The sequence below is a fragment of the Rhinatrema bivittatum genome, chromosome 6 (genome assembly GCF_901001135.1).
Source record: "Rhinatrema bivittatum chromosome 6, aRhiBiv1.1, whole genome shotgun sequence".
Classification (NCBI taxonomy): Eukaryota; Metazoa; Chordata; class Amphibia; order Gymnophiona; family Rhinatrematidae; genus Rhinatrema; species Rhinatrema bivittatum.
In genome coordinates, this window is record NC_042620.1 from 49,063,841 (window position 1) to 49,081,042 (window position 17,202).

A 17,202-nucleotide genomic window follows, 5' to 3' on the forward strand; every position below is an offset into this window, starting at 1 on the left:
TTTAAAACCCCCCTGCGCGCGCCAAGCCTATTTTGCATAGGCTCGGTGGCGCGTGTAAGTCCCGGGGCTTTCCTGGGGGGGCGTGTCGTGGCGGCGCGTCATCCGGGGGCATAGCCACGGGCGTTATCCGGCCCAGGGGCATTCCGGGGGGCGTGGCCGCGGCCTCTGGACCTGTCCCCGGACCGGAACCTGGAGCGCGGGCAGCCGGCCTCGAGCAGGCGTAACTTTTGCGATAAAGGTAGGGGGGGTGTAGATAGGGCTGGGGGGGTGGGTAAGGTGGGGGGAGGCTGAAGGAAAGTTCCCTTCGAGGGGAAGCGGCCTCGGAGGGAACGGGCAGCGCGCTAGGCTGGGTGTGCGCAAGGTGCACAAATGTGCACCCCCTTGCATGTGCCGACCCCGGATTTTATAAGATAGACCTGGTCCCCAGAGGGGAGGAGTTAGCAATCTGTTATGAATCTGGCTGCTGGATACTCCTGTTGAAGGAGGAGTTAACAATTTGTTAGTGATCACCCCGCCAGAGGAAGCGGAGTTAGCACTCTGTTACGGATCTTGCTAAGGAGTAGCAATCTGTTAGTGCTCTGCTCTTCCGGAGGGAAGGAGTAGCAACTGTTATGCTTTGTTCCTGTGGAAAGATGAACCAGCAACCTGTATGATTCCCACGGGGAGATAGCTATCTGATGAGATCAGCTTCCGCAGAGAGAGGAGTAATGGTCTGATGTGGATTGGCTCCTACAAAGTGGCAGATAATACCGCTCTATAAGTGTAGGAAGTAACACTTAGTAGAAATAGTGAATCCCTGGGCTGATGGCAGATGACAGCGCCCTCAAGTGGCAATCTTAAGAGGGACCACCGGCTAGGCTGGAGTATTGAGACAAACACAGATAGCTCTTTATTATATTGGAAGTAGAACCACCAGAGGTGGCAGTAGTGAGTTGATATGCCCAGCAAGGCTGAAGTCCTTCTGATACTGGAACTACGATCTCTGAGTTGCTGAGCTGTAAGGAGAGACTATACATAGTGAGTAGACAGGATATGCTGGGCATAACCAGTAGTAGATGATACTCACAATTGTAGATCTCTGTAGTGTCTTCTTATGCAACAGAGAGCCTTCAGTATACAGGAACAGGAGCCACAGGTGAGTACTGGTTTCTATAGGCAGTCTGAAGTAGAACTCACAATAACTGTGTATGGGATGGCTTCTGGAATAGAAGAGAGGCTAGAAGAGATTTAGGAACGTAGGACCTTGTGGAGAGAGTACTGGTTCCTATCTGTTAATCTGTAATAGTAATCCATAATATATAGGTATGCGATATCTTCTGAGGAAGAAGAGGGTATGAGAAAGGAATTAGGAACATAGGAATCGGTACTCGCTCCACGAGGGCCTACGTTCCCGAAGACTCAGAAGACTCCTATTGCCTGGAATTAGCAGACGTGAACACAGTGAGTCCTATTACAGACAGGAACCGGTACTCGCTCCACGTGGAGCGAGTACCGGTTCCTGTCTGTAATAGGACTCACTGTGTTCACGTCTGCTAATTCCAGGCAATAGGAGTCTTCTGAGTCTTCGGGAACGTAGGCCCTCAAGGAGCGAGTACCGGATCCCGTCCAACAATCTGAAAGCGGAGCCCCCAAGGAGCGGGTACTCCTGGTAAGTTTGAAAAGGCCGAGCAGTGGGGAAGAATTCCCCCTTGCTGACTCGGAACGTAGTTGCAAGTAGCGTGGACTGCCGAAGCAAGTCCCGTTGGAGTTCCTTGCTAACTCGCTAGTAGTTAGCAAACAAAGACCTTTTAAATTGAAAACGGATGATGTCATTACGGGGGGATGCCCCCCGAGGATCGCGCCCTTGCTGGTACAAAGTCTGGAGCGCACGCACGGCCTTACGTCATCAGGAACATGGTGGATCCGTAGCGTCAGGCCAACCTGAGGATACCGGGACCAAGAGGCGGGGAGAAGCCACGGCTGCATCTGTCAGACTGAGCCGAAGGGAGTCGCTACAAAGGTAGAGAGGATGGAGCGAGGGCGAGAATAGGCACGAACGCAACAGGAACGACCAAAAATATACTTTTAGGAAGGATCCAAGATGGCATACTAGCTCGGAGTCTGTGAGCGTCCTTCTTACCTCTCTGATTATTTTTCCTCTTTGAATGCCGCATTCAGCCCGAAAACAGAGGGCGAGAGAACGAGATGGCACGGCCATTCTCTCCCTAAATCCTCCGACTGGCCCGATGGATGCTCACGTCCGAAGAGGAGCTTCTGCTTTAGCTCTGGGAGTTGGCTTGCTGGAGGTGAGTTGGGGGGGAAGTCGAGCCCAACCACCTCCTTGAGCTTTCGGCATCTCTGTTCCCAGAGGAGCGGTCTGCCCCTGTGAATCTGGCAGAGGCACGAGTGCAGTCCCAGCAGCGAGACCGGTAGCCGTTGGAGGATGTGGGCGGCGACCGCTTGAGTGCTGAGCCTGGGAGACTGCAGGAGGGACACCTCAGCATTGCAGAAGATCTCTGTGGAAACAGGGGAGGTTGCTGGCAGTATTGCAGCACAGCAGGTTTGAGGAGACCGTGAGTCCCTAAAATTTCAACCATTGGAACTGGTAAGACCTGCTACGTTCAGCCTAGAGGTTATCTGGGAAGCTATTCATACTTTAAATACAAATATTATGGTGCAAATAAACCTTTTTGAAAATGTTAAGAATATGGAGTCTCGACTAACAAATGTGGAGAAAGAATTCAGTGAAAATAAGAAAATGTTGGAAACTGTTAAAACAAGATCTGAAAGTACTTTTGCTTTACAACAAGCATTAAGTAAGGAAAATCAGTTTTTCTAACTTAAACTTGAAAATATGGAGAATCAAATTAGAGGAAGAAATTTTCGATGTATCAATTTTCCTAAATTGCCACATGTTTTTCCCAGAGATATGTGGAAAAGGTATTTAATGGAAATACTTAAGATCTGAACAGACTCTTCCCTTAGTTTCAAGGGTATATTATATTCCATTCTTTAAGAAAAGATCTTTGGATAAGGATGACATGCAAATTCTTTCTCCAATAGAAACCCCAAAGCTGGACATTTCTGCAATATTAGAAACATCTGAAGAAAATCGTTTCTTTCCTGCTTGAGTCGGACAGAGAATGGGTTTTAAAGAAGTATTTCAAACATTGTACGGAGCCCTTTCTAAACGATAGAGTACAAATATTTATTGATTTGGCCAGGTCCATGCGGATGAGAAGGCGACAATTCCTATTGATGAAACGCAGAGTTTTGGAACGGGGGGGGGATTCCTGCTTAAATTTCCTTGCAAATGTGTGGTCAAAATGTTAGGGGCTTCATATATTTATCACTTATGTTAGCAACCAGGCCGCAAAAAAATGTAAAAGCTACCCTATAAGCTGGTTTTTCCTCATGTTGTAGTATACTATTCCACTGAGGTGTAATTGGATCTTTCTGTTTTGTGGACTCTAGAAGCATATACCATGATAATTCTTTTGTGATTTTAAATTTTTTTTTAAATATTTCATTGTTTTTCTTTTGGATATATGCATTGCAGTTCAAGATGTATTCTTGGAATATAATTTATGAAAACTTATAACGAATTAAAAAAAAAATGACCATGATACATGGTCGAATGTTTTTTCTCCGTCACAGCTAATAATGAGTGGATCTGCACCAGCCCTCAAGTAGCAATTTCTCAAAGCTGGATATACTTTCCATATGTGGATGATCCGTGCCCATATAAAAAGCCAGCTTGATCGATTTATTTATTTATTTATTTAACTTTTTTTATACCGAAGTTCAATTAACAGAGTTAATTATCAATCCGGTTTACATTACAACCAAAACATTGACAGTAACAGAAATTGTCTTACATAGAACAAGGGAGGGGATAACTTGGGTGCAACTTAAACAAATCTATTGCAGTTAAACAAATCTATTGCAATTACTTTTGTTAAAATATACTTTAACCTGTTCACTAAGATAGATGCATGTACCTTGATGTCTATGTTTAGTAAAGAAATTGGATGGTAGGTGGCCATAGACAAAGGATCTCGTCCTGACTTGGGAATAACAGCAACTACTGCTTCTCGAAGTGATTGGGGCATTGTACCAGTTTCACCCATCTTCTCAAACATTTTTCAATGGTTCTATCACCAATCCCACAAGACAGGTAGATTTTAAAAGCGTTGCTCATGCAAAAATGACCTCATATACGCGTGTATGGGCCGTGCTTGAGCAAAGTAAATTTCAAGAAGCCAGGAAGTACACGTGTACATACCCGTGCACGCGTCAAGAATAAGGAGGCAGAAAAGGGGTGGGGCCAAGACATATGCTCTTAAACACCCACATTTTGCAAAGCTGAACATGGCAACGGGCAACATGTTACCTGTGTAACTTTACTGCTGGTCCTGATGAGGCGCAAGTCTGGAGGTTTTGGGCCCGAGGGATCCTGAACACGGGTTGGGGGGAGGGAGGGAGAAAATCTATTTCCTACTGTAAGTGGGGCACTTTCAACTCAGGGTGGGTTTTGAGGAGGCAGTGCTACAAGGGTTTACAAACCCTTGCGTCCTAGGCAGATCAATGTAACATTGCGCTCCCCAACCCACCCCGAGTTGAAAGTGCCTCTCTTACAGTGGGAGATATAGTGTCATATTCTCTCTGGCTTTACATTCAATATGTCTAAATTGCTTATCAGAGCATTGAATTTCCTTAGATCTTCTGCCGCAATTTGCAGAATATTAAATTTATTTAAGGAAATCCTGAACCTCTAACTGGATGTGCAGGATCTGCTGCGTATAAAGTCTGGTAATAATCAACAAATGCTTGACATATGTCATCAGATTTAGATTTAATAATGCCCCCCCTTTATCTGTAATAACACTGATGAAATTAGAAGTATGTTGTTGCCTAATTAAATTCTCAAGCATTTACCGTAGCAATAGAATTTATATTTAACAAATTGCAAGGATTTATAGGTTGTTTGGTGCACTAGGTCATTTAATGCCTTTTGTACATGAAAAAAATTCCTCTCGTTTATTTGGAGACATTTGTTATCTTCTGTTTGCATATCTTAAACCGTTTATCTAACTGTAGAATAGCAGCATTAAGCTTTTTCCATTTAGTACCTGAATGTAATCCACTTTGAAGCGCTGTGAAAAGTGGAATGTAAATTTAAATTAAAAAAAGTCTTCACATTATTTGTCACCCCTCAGTACTGCTTTAGCAGCTTCCCGATATAGAGAGGGATTATCTATGTGTTGTACACTTGCTTATGCATACAGGCATTATTTTTCACAGATATATTCAGGGAATTTGTTGTCGTGAGCAAATTCTGTAGGCATTTTCCACATTCTCAGACCTTTTCCCTGCTGCTGTTTGAACAAGCAAGACCACAGGGCAATGCTCTGATATCACAAGAATTGCTATCTCTACTTTTTGCACAATGGAAAACAAACATTCAAAAATCAATATATAATAAATGCGAGTAGAAATTTAATGTGCTTTAACATGAGTGAAATCCTGATCTATAGGATGTATCTCTTTAGATATCAGGCAAGCTGATCTGCTTACACAAGAAAGACTCACCTTTTTTATTACCCAAATTATTCACTTGACCTTTTGGGATTCTGTCCCACAAAGCATCTACTATGCAGTTTAACCCCCCCCCAATTATCAGTGGCTAGAGACAGAACTCAGCTACTTTAGCTATTAAAGTGGAGAAAAAAACATGATTATAAGTATTTGGTGCATATGCAGACATCAAAATAATTTTTCTTCTCATCAGCTCCCCTAGTACAAGGTCATATTTCTTATTTGGTTAGAGATTAACTTAAGTCTAAAGCCAGTATTTTTATGTATCAATAGCCACTCCACAGCTTTTGGATGTACCTGATGCATAAAAGACCTGGGCCACCCACCTTTTTCTTAACTTTTCATGTTCCTGATCTGTTAAATGTGTTTCCTGAAGAAACACCACATTTCCCTTCAGTCTTTGTAAATGAGTAAGGACTTTTTCAAATCCCGCCATATTCCAAGAAAGCTTTATCTTGCATGAATCAATACATATGGGAAAAACATAACAACATATCCTATCAGCGTGAAGAACCTGCTTGTCCCATTTCAAGCAGCAGGTCTCCATATATAGGGTGTCTTAGTAAAAACTCAACTCTGAGAATTAAACTCAAACAATGCAATAATGTTAGAGAGTACCTTCTCCACCCACTCCTTACCTCCCTCTAGATCCCAAAACCCTACAACTCATAACCCAACCACTAAAGTAGCTCAAGCTTGGTAGTCACCTGTTGCATTCAGGTGCCACCCCTCATATATTATAATGTCTCAAAGCCGATTTTAACCAAAAATCAACCACATGTAGCAGTTATAAGCAATAAAATATGAACAATGTAAAAACATAATCATTAGCGATCGAGAAATATTCAATTAATGATAGCCTCTTTTCCATTATTTAAATATAAACCACAGTAGAATATCAGGCTCATCATACAGGATCGCAGTAGACATTGGTTTTATTAGAGTTATCCTGCTAGTTTTGATTGCTGTGGGGAGTGACGCCAGAAAATTGTTTGCAGACAAAGGAGATTCTAAAATTTTCGATTTACCTTTGATCCACACATGTAGCCGAGCAGGATATTGAAGTGAAAAATGAAGATTCCTACGTACTAGTTCCGTACAAACCATCAAATTCTTTGTGCTTGCTGACCCCCGGTAAAGGAGAAATCTTGAAACATAAGCACCTTGTCAGACTGGTATAGCACTTCTTTGCATTTGCAGTAAGCTACTTGAACATTTTGGGCGAAATTAAGGAAGTGGGCTATGACCACCCTCTGCCTTTCCTGAGAAGCCATCTTTGGCCCAATGCAATGAGCATTTTACCCGACAAATCTGCTACATTAATTTCTTGCAGTAGCAATTTTCCTGTAAGGAGGACAGCTCAGCATCAGGTATATTTTCAGACAAGCCCAAGAATCTCCCATTATGTCGTGATCTGTTCTCTAAATTGTCCAGCTTTTCAGCCTGGGCTTCTATTTTCTTTTAAGCCTTCTTCAATTGTGACATAGCAGTACTCAAATCTTCCAGCAATGAAATTCTGTTTTCAATTTCTGCTACCCTTTTTTCAATGTCCTGTGTTGAGTTCTTCACTTCCGTGAAATCTTCATTTATTTTTTTCAAAGTGGCTATCAAGAGCCATTTCCTCGGAGGCAGTCCAATCAGCAACCAACATGTTAGGCATTTTCCAAGCCATTTCATCAGAAGTGTTGGTTGTGTTCTCAGCTTGTCATTTTTGCTTTAATTTACTTAATTGAGTCAACATGGTTTTCAAAAGAACCACCACAAATTTGTCCGTATATTCCAGACACTTCAGAGGCAGTCAAAGATATGATCCAGCCAGAGATTACAAAAATAAGATCTGAAATACGGGGGTGACACCCAGAGCTCTTTCACTCTGCATTTCCTTGCTCTTACTGCATCATGTGACCTCCCCTAAATGAGCTTTTTATATTTTATTTTTTATTTAATATTTCAGTAGAATTATTTAAAGATAATGTATGCAACTCAGTTCTGCATGATTTAGTTAGTAAAAGATGTGCTAACCTGTAAAATAAATAAATACAAATAAAAAATAAATTGCCTATTCTCTCCATTACTACCAAATTGCTGATTTTTGTGTCTGCACGTTACAGATGGTATCTGTCTAGAACTTTGTGTAATATTGAACATTTTGAATGTTTCCTCATCTGCATTGAAACTGCCATGAGTAAAACTGGGTGCATGCTGATTTGAAAGTAGTTACTGTGCTGCAGCCCATGTTGATCAAGTGACACTGAGGATGCACCTAGGAGGCATTCCTCCAACCCTTGGGTCCACTGTGTTCATAGTCTTATGGGTCTACCATCTGAAAAAAGCGGCACAAAGACAGGGAGAAAACCAAATTAAAAATTTACCTTATTCTTTCAATTTTCTTTAGGTTGAAAACTGGTGTCCTCGTCTACTTTGGAGAGCAAAAAATCCTAATGAAGAAGCAGACCAAAAGACAATGGTGAGGAAAACAATGGTCTTGCATGTAATTTTATGTTGTGGCTTAATATTTTTAAACTTTTTATGCTGAATATATATTGAGATTAATTTTGTTTTTATTGTACCTCACCACAATGGAAAGGTGAGGGAGATCATCTATATTTCATGTTTTTCCAACTAGCAGAGTTCAAAAATGTCTTTTTAACAAGTTAGGGTCTACATTCAAGTACAGACATTTAGGACATACAATAAGGAAACAGCTGAAATAAGCACCATGGATAATAGCATAGGAAGATCTTTATTAATTTTATTTATTTATTTAAATGATTTTATATACCGATAGCCGTTTGCACATCGTATCGGTTTCCAGAAATATCTTAAATAGAAATTCACTTTTTAAGTGACTAGGAGTCGTTCAGCTACATATCAGTCTTCTAGGGGCTTTGGGGCGCATCTCGATAGGTAGCAGCATAGGAAGACAGGTAACAGTGAGCCTGTATTTAAGATAATTTGGAGCACATTTACTACATATCAAATAGTCTTCTAGGGACCAGCGTCCTTCTTGCAAGGCTGCCTATGGTACAATTTCTGGGCCTAAGGCTGCCTCGAAGAATCAAGTTTTTACTAGTTTTCTAAATACTAGCAGGTTAATGCTAATCTGATATTTGGTGGTAAGGTATCCCATAAGGGTTGGAGAAGATCCTGAGAAGGAATGCTTTCTGGAAATTTTGAGTTGCAGGTCTTTGGGTGTTGGATGTCTAGGCAAGCTTATGGTAACTAGAACTAACAGCAGGGCCACTGCTGAAATAAGGCAGTGTACATCCTTTGAGTGCCTTAAATCTAGAACCAGCATTTTGAACCTGGCTCGGAGTATCAGAAGCCAATGCAACAATTTCAGGAGAGGAGTTATCTTTTTTAATCTATTTACATTTTGTAGCATTTGTGCTACTGTGTTTTGAATGACTTGTAGGTGTCAGTTTAGTTTTTTGAGAGCCCAATGTAAAGCTAATTGCAGTAAACTAGGGGGAAATCAGTCTTGGATGATTATGGCAAAGGCAGAGAAAGAATGGAGATGGTGTACTTTGCATAATTGAAAGAGAAGTTCAAAAAGAGCAACCACTATAAATATAGGATCTATACTACCGGTAGATAAGAGATCTCAAATTACATCTCTACAGCCTGGGTGCTGCGGCAAACACTTTCATCATAAGTCTGTCACTAAACTTTTTTTATTTTTATTTTTTTTATTTTTAAACTTTCTGCAAATGTCTCTTTCAATAATACTGCCATTCAGATGGTCCCCAGTGTGATCCCCTCATCCATTGGCTTTTTTAAAAACTACTTTTTTCTATTAAACACTCAAGGCAAATACAATAAGTTGAGTCTTCCGCTGTCCGGGTTAGGTGGGACTGGGAATGCAGTGAAGAGTGACACCTAGGCCAGAAGGACTGGTGCATTGTCCCTGGTCCAGGACTGTTACTGCAGTGACTAGACTAGGTACATTGGTTGGGGGCGTGAATATAAAATAGGGTTGAAAAATCTTCAGGTTGTTTTGAATGAAGGCTCATAGTGCCAGATCCCAGTCCCAGTTCCAACTGAATTGGTAGTACAAAGGAGCAGGAGGAAAACTGCCAGGTAAGAAGAGAACCAGAAGGCTCAGCTGCGTACTGCTCCCAGCATCCCCTGGGAGAGGACTTTAGAAGTCACAGCAAGCAATCCAGGCTTTGAACTCCACAGCCCCAGCTTCCAGAGGCCTCGCACCTTTTGCTGGAGAAGAGGACCGGAAGCGCATGCCTAATGGCGCGCGCAAATCCTTTGAGTGAAGATAAACTTAATGGTTGTTGAAGAGGATTGGTAAGTACAGCTTTGGGAAATCTTAGAGCTTAAAGTTTGGAGAGAGGTGTAATAGTGGGATATATTCTTTAAAGTTTGTGTGTGTCTGAGATAATAAGCCAGAGGGAGTTAATTCTAGTGTCTCTTTCCAACCCGCCCACCCCTAGCTCAACCCTTGATTTTTTAGGCAAGAGACACTTTCTCATTTAAAAAAATAAGTAAAATAAAAAAAAATCTAGCTCTTATCTAAATCAATCTATTGCACCAGCCATTATTGAGAGTTTAATCATCCCCTTGTAGGACACTAGCAGATTAATTAGTAAATATACCTGTAAATTTAAAATACTCTATCTCCATTAGTAACTTAAATTTAACTAGGAACTCAACAAAATTAAGATGAAGGCAGCAGTCCAGCAGCAATAGAGGGGCTTTCCAGTCTTTTGCATTGAGTGTTACATGTATGATTTTTTTTTTTTTTTACGCGCCAGTGAGATTGAATGTATGCACCCAGTGCAAAGAGCTCCTGGCTCTCAGAGAATGAGTCCTATCTCTGCAGGCTAGTGCGTCAGACCTGGAAGAGCTGAGGTAGACAAAGCTACATTGAGACCCTTAGGGACATAGTAGCTAAGTCCCAAATCCAGTCTGGCAGCCCTGGTGCTGCCTTGGATCAGAAAGGTCGCCCAGTTGAAGAACATCATCCTGATGTAGCAGGAAGTGATCCTGTAGCAAGGCCCTGCTCTCCAGGAGATCTGTTGTCCTCAGTGCGAGAGAATAAGTCTCCCAGGACTACTGCCCAGGAGGGAAGGGTTAGGTCAGCCACCATAGTTGGTGATTCGATTATTAGAAATGTATATAGCCTGTAGCTCATGGATGTGAGGACCACCTGGTAATTTGCCTGCCTGGTGTGAAGGTGGCGACCTCAGGCGTCACCTAGATTGGATTATAGATCGTGCTGGGGAGGAACCGGCAGTCGTGGTACATGCGAGCACCAATGACATAGGAAAATGTGGGAAAGAGGTTCTGGAACCAAATATAGGATATTAGGTAAAAAGCTGAAATCCAGAGCCTCCAGGCTGGCACTCTCTGAAATGCTTCATGTTCCACGTGCAGGTCCCCCAGAGGCAGGCAGAGCTCTGGAGTCTTCAATGCTTGGATGAGAAGATGGTGCAGGGAAGAGGGATTCAGTTTTGTAAGGGACCTTTTGGGGAAGGGGGAAACATTTTTCCAAAAGGATGGGCTCCATCTTAACCAGAGAGCGCCAGCAGCCTGGTTCCAAACTTTTAAAAAAGAGAGAGAATGGCTTTTAAATTAGGGGAAAGCTGACAGTCACTCAGCAGTCCATGGTCCCATCTTTGAAGGATACTAATGAAACAGAGTTAGGGCATCCAAACAGGGAGGTCCCAATAAAAGCAAACCTAGTCCTTGTGCCTAAAAGTAAAGAATCACCTGAGCTAAAGATTTCCAAATTATTCCTATCAACTGAAAAGCAGGTTGTTAATACAAACAAAAAATGCACTTTGTAATTTCTGTATGCCAATGCTAAAAGTCTAAGAAGTAAGATGGGAGTGTTGTATAGCAGTGAATGATGTGAGAGGCATAATTGGCATTTCCGAGACCTGGTGGAATGAAGATAACCAATGGGACAGTGCTATATCAGGATACAAATTGTCGCAATGATAGGGAGGATCAACTTGGTGTAGGGTGTGGCACTTTGTTCGGGATGGTATAGAGTCCAACAGGATAAAGATCATAGAGTGTAAATGCTCAGTAGAATATATATATGGGTAGAAATCCCGTGTGTGTTGGGTAAGATTGTAGTAATAGGAGTATACTACTGTCCACCTGGCCAAAATGGTCAGACAGATGATGAAATGCTAAGAGAAATCAGGGAAGCTAAACAATTTGGCAGTGCAGTAGTAATGGGAGACTTCAATTATTGACTGGACAAATGTAACATCAGGACATGCTAGAGAGACAAAGTTCTGGGATGGAATAAACAGTTTCATGGAGAAATTGGGTTTAATTCTTAGTAGAATGCAGGATTTAATGAGATGGGTAACAGTGGTGAGGCCACTTGGCAATAGTGATCATAATATGAATAAATTTGAACTAATGACTGGAAGGGAGACTATGTAAATTTACAGCTCTAACACTAAATTTTGAAAAGGGAAATTATGATAAATTGAGGAGAAAACTGAAAGGTACAGCTGCAAAGGTTAAAAGTATACAACAGGCATGGACATTCTTTAAAAATGCTATCTTAGATGCACAATCCAGATGTATTCCATGCATTAAGAAAGGTGGAAGGAAGGCAAAATGATTACCAGCATGGTTAAAAGGTGAGGGGCCATTTTATCCAAAAAATTCCTTCAAAAATTTGAAGAAGGATCCAGCTGAAGAAAATAGTAAAAAGCATAAGCATTGTCAAGTTAAGTGTAAAACATTTGGTAAGGCAAGCTAAGAGAATTTGAAATGAAGTTTCTCACAGGACAAGTAGGATGGTAGTCCTCACATATGGGTAACATCATCAGGATGGAGCCCAATCACGAAACACTTTTGTCAAGTGGCCGCCATTTTTCAAAAGCCCTGAGATCCTGATTCGATCGGGACAGAACAAATAATCTGTCCAGACGTGTTAAATACCCTGAAGCAGCAATTTTGCGAAACGTACGTCGGCGTCTCTTCAGCGCAAACAAAAGTGTCTTTGGCGTCTCATCAGCGCAGACAAAGCTAAGTAGTAACTCCTTGTAGTATAAGGCGTCTTTTCAGTGCAAACATCAGTGTTTCCGGCGTCTTGTTAACACAGACAAAGCTCAATGTACTTTATTGAATAAATCGGAAGTTTTTTCTTAATATAAAGTTAAAAAACAAGTGCACTTCACAAGAGTCTGAAGCTGGTTTCGTAGTAACTCTTTGTAGTACAAAGACAAGTGAATATATGACAATTTGTACCTTTTAAAACTAGTATGAAGCTGTCCCTGAACCAGGCATTGTAGAGAAGGCAACAGACTATAGTCCAGCTTGTCTGGATGTTACTGAGTAAGCAATTTGGACTTTAACATAAATGCATGGGCAGTGTATTCAAAATCTCAACGATTGATTTTGATCTAAATACCAGTATTTCACAAGTAAATATATTAGTGGAAACTGAATATTTCCCCTAAAAGAAAAAAGCAAAAATATTTTTTTTCTCTAAGAAATTGGGAGTATTAAAACCCCATTGGAAATAATTTGGATCATTTAATAAAAAGATACAATTCTAATTAGAGGTTTTTGACCTGTGATTGTAACAATTGGCAGAAATTCTGCTACACTTTTCAGACAATCACCAGTGCTGAGGTCTTTTCCTCTATATTACAATATGTCTTAAAGTCTTTTTAGGAAATCACGTTGTGGCGATATTATTACACCCCAGCTATTTTTTCTCAAACCTATATCAATCGCCAGAGAGGAGCCAAGAGCCAGCAAGTGTCTGAGGAAATAGACCAGCTGATGGAATGGGCAGAAGGTCATGTGTGGATGATCTTGGCTTCTCACATTGCAGGAAAAGACAACATAAGAGCGGACTCTCAAAACAGGGAGAGTCTGGACCCAGGAGAGTGGGTGTTGTCAGCTGAGGCATTGCAGCTGATTGTGGGTCTCTGGGCCTTCCGTTCCTAGACCTGCTGGTGACTTCTCGAAGTGCTAAGGTTCCTCACTTCTATAGTCACACGAGAAATCCATGGTCCCTGGAAATAGATGCTCTTGTATAGGTCTGGCCGGAAGACAGGTTCCTCCGTGGTCCTTGCTGGGCAGGATAATTTGCAAGATCGAAGCCCACCGTGGGCTAGTACTCCTCGTGTCGCTGGACTGGCCCAGGCATCAGTGGTATGCGCATTTGCAACAACTCATGATGGAGGCCCCCATTCGTCTTCCGTCGCACGTGGATCTGCTTCAGCAGGGACCAGTTCTTCACAAGGATCAGACTGTATTCTTACGGTTTGGCCTTGAGAGGGTTCGCCTGTTAAAGCATGGTTTTTCCTCTGCAGTGTTTGCCTCTTTACTTTGCGCTCACAAGTTCTCCACTTCCTTGGCTTGTGTGCGGGTTTGGGGAATGTTTGAGGCCTGGTGTGAGGAGTTGGGTGTTCTTCCTCATTCAGTTAAGATCTCTCTCATTCTGGATTTTTTGCAGGTTGGATTGAATAAAGGCTTGGCCCTTAATTCCTTGAAGGTGCAGGTTGTGGCTCTTGCCTGTTTCATAGGCCTGGCGAATGGTGTTTCATTGTCTCATCCTGGTGTGGCCCATTTTTTTGAAGGGCCTCCCTTGCGGTTACCGGTTCCATTGTGGAGTCTTAATTTGGTGCTGGACCTTTTGGCGAGCCCTACATTGACCACTGCGTAGCCTTTCCTTATGGTTATTGACTTTGAAGACTATGTTCCTGGTGGCCATATGCATTGCGTGGCTGATTTCTGAGCTGCAGGCCTTGTCTTGCTGGTAGCCGTTTCTTTGGGTAACTCCAGGGGCTTTAAAGCTGCATACTGTTCCATTCTTCTTGGCCAAGGTAGTTTCAGACTTTCATTTGAATCCTGGCAAGAGATGCTGAGGAGTTTTGCCTTTTGCACTTCTTGGATGTTAAGCATCATGTCGTGTGGTATCTGGAGGTCTCTGAGTCTTTTTGAAAGACTGATCGCCTGTTTGTTCTCCATGGCTGGAGTAAGCAGGGCGCTCCGGCTTCACAGGCTACCATAGCTCGTAGGATTAAGGAGGTGGTCAAGATTGCGTATGTGGATGCTGGAAAGCCGTTGCCTACTCAGGTTAGGGCTCATTCCACTAGAGCACAGGTAGTGTCATGGGTGGAGGTTAATCTGTTGTCTCCCATCAATATCTGCCAAACTGTGCCGTGGTGGTCCTTGCACACTTTTTCCAGGTTTTATTGTCTAGATGTGCAGGCCTGGGATGATGCAACCTTGTACATGTGCTATTGATTAGACCCCAGGCAGCTTCTCACCCTGTGGGGAGTAGCTTTGATACATCCCACTGGTCCTGAGTCCATCTGTCTACATGTTAGGAAATGGAGAAATTACTTACCTGATAATTTTGTTTTCCTTAGTGTAAACAAATGGACTCAGCATCCCACCCTCTGCTGCCGCATGAGGGTGTCAGTAATCCTCCTGTGGGGCTCTGGGTCCCAAGGGATTACTGGTAAGTGTTCATCCAGTCCCTAGCTTGGGGTACCTATAATCTTATGTGAGCTCAGTGTTTATGGTTGGTTGAGTACAGTTCTAATTACCTGTTTAATCATGTTTTTAATCAAGTTTTTTGCTAGTCTGTCTACAGTTGCTTTTGAAGAGAATATTGGCTGGCTGGGGTCACTGCAGGGTTATGTATATTGTGATGTCAGCTTGCTCCATCTCCATCTGCTGGCAGGGGAGCATAAACCCATTGGTCCTGAGTCCATCTGTCTACACTAAGGAAAACAAAATTATCAGGTAAGTAATTTCTTCTTTATCCCTTTATTAGAACAAACAAACAAAATCTGAGTGCCCCTTGTTCATTCTCATCATGTTTGATTTCTGAGGAGAAAAGCTTACAGACTGTGTACAACATCTCACATTTAACCAATGTTGTTATCACTAAACTTCATATAAGCAATGAACCTGAGCTAGCATCACCTTAATATAGTATTAATAATGGAAGTGTGAATCCAAGGAAAGATGGATATAAAAATGAGGAGCTTGGTTATAATGGAAGGAGCATTTTTTAAATTCCAAATTGGGTAAACTCATAGGTTTAAAAATGTTTTACATAAAAATAGAAGCACAACAGAAGGAAGAATAAAGCACACCTTTAGGGGCACAAACAGTACTGCCATTATAATTACTGTGGTTTTTGTTTTGTTAACCGTAGGCCGAAATCCGTACAGATTTTGAGCAACTCTACCAAGGAATGTCAAAACATGAGGAATTCCGATGGATGATGCTACGAATAAAACGAATGGATGACGCTTGGATAGAAGCAATCAAGTCGCTTGCAGAAAAGCAGAACCTGGAGAAGAGAAAACGAAAGAAAGTTAGTTTCCTACATTTATTTATTTATTTTTTTGTTTATACTCTAAAGAAGTTCAATTTACGAAAGAGCTTTCTCATACATACGATTTGAGAGATTATCATTTATGAGAAAGTAGTTTATTTTTTTGTTTTTTAAATAAAATTCTGCAGGTCCAAATTCAATAGTCCAGTGAGCGGCAAAGTTATCTGGGTAAGTTTACTTGAATAACTTTATCCGGATATTAAGCGAGACAAGTCTCCCACTGAATATACACAGATAATGTTTTCCAGATAAAAACCCGGATAACTTTAAACTTAATTGGCTACATTTAGAATATAACTTGTTAAATAAAAAATTGGGCCAGTAAATCTGCCACCTCATTCCACAGCCAACTACCAGCATACTTAAAAAGCAGTTGAGTATAGCACCTGATTTCCACCCTCTCCCACGCAAAATAAGAAAACAAAGTCCTTGCCATAAGAGCACAAGGTACCCACACCTCCCTTCTTACCCAGTCATACTGATGTAGCGGCATTCCTTGCTTTGACAGCAAAGCTGGTATCATACACTAAATGCCACCAAAGCTGTATGGCTCTGTCAGCCTTTGGATGTTTGCAGGGGAGGTTCTGGGTGAGATGTGATGTTGTGAAAAGGGGTTCTGGATGGATGGAGTGGTGACTGGAGGGGGGCCCAGAGCCAGAGCTTTATTTAATATTGGAAGGAGGGGTGTCTTGGGCCACTGTAGTCAGGAATTTTATATTAGGAAGGGGAAAGAGAATTGGGAGCTCTACACTGACTGCTTTTTAAATATTTTGGAGGCTGGAAGGTGGTGGGGATCAGGCTGCTGGTCGAAAATGGTATTTTTTTTTTTTACTTATGTTAACCTTAACCAGTTATATTTAGAATATAGCCAGTTATCAGGATACACGTACTCAGATAACTTTGGGACTGTTCTATACCATAACCATACTGATCAGAATAACTTACCCCACGTCCACCCCTGGAATGACCCCAATTTATCCAAATAAAATTTAACCTATTAGGGGAGAAAATTTTAAGCATTGGTTTGTCCAGATAACTTTATTACCTTTCTCCTAGGACAAGCAGGATGGTACTCCTCACACATGGTGCCATCAGATGGAGCCTAGCACAGAAAACTTATGTCAACGTTTCTAGAAACTTTGACTGGCACACTGAGCATACCCAGCATATCACTATCCACGCGCCCACGTGGGATCCCTCTCCAGTCTCTTCTTTTCTGCGGAGCTGTCATCTCGCGGTTGTGGAGCTCATGTTCTTTTTCTGTGTTGGGCGGTGCA

The 17,202-nt window shown here is 41.9% G+C and overlaps 1 protein-coding gene across 3 annotated transcripts in view; it reads left to right on the forward strand.

Annotated features, from left to right (window-relative positions):
- Positions 1–17,202, forward strand: part of MGAT5 (alpha-1,6-mannosylglycoprotein 6-beta-N-acetylglucosaminyltransferase) — a 422,238-nt gene that overhangs the window by 199,777 nt on the left and 205,259 nt on the right. For all 3 annotated transcript variants that reach the window (XM_029605357.1, XM_029605355.1, XM_029605356.1), the window contains 2 exons: positions 7,973–8,044; positions 15,743–15,904. In XM_029605357.1, coding sequence (XP_029461217.1) covers positions 7,973–8,044; positions 15,743–15,904 — 234 coding nt within the window. The remainder of the gene's footprint in view (positions 1–7,972; positions 8,045–15,742; positions 15,905–17,202) is intronic.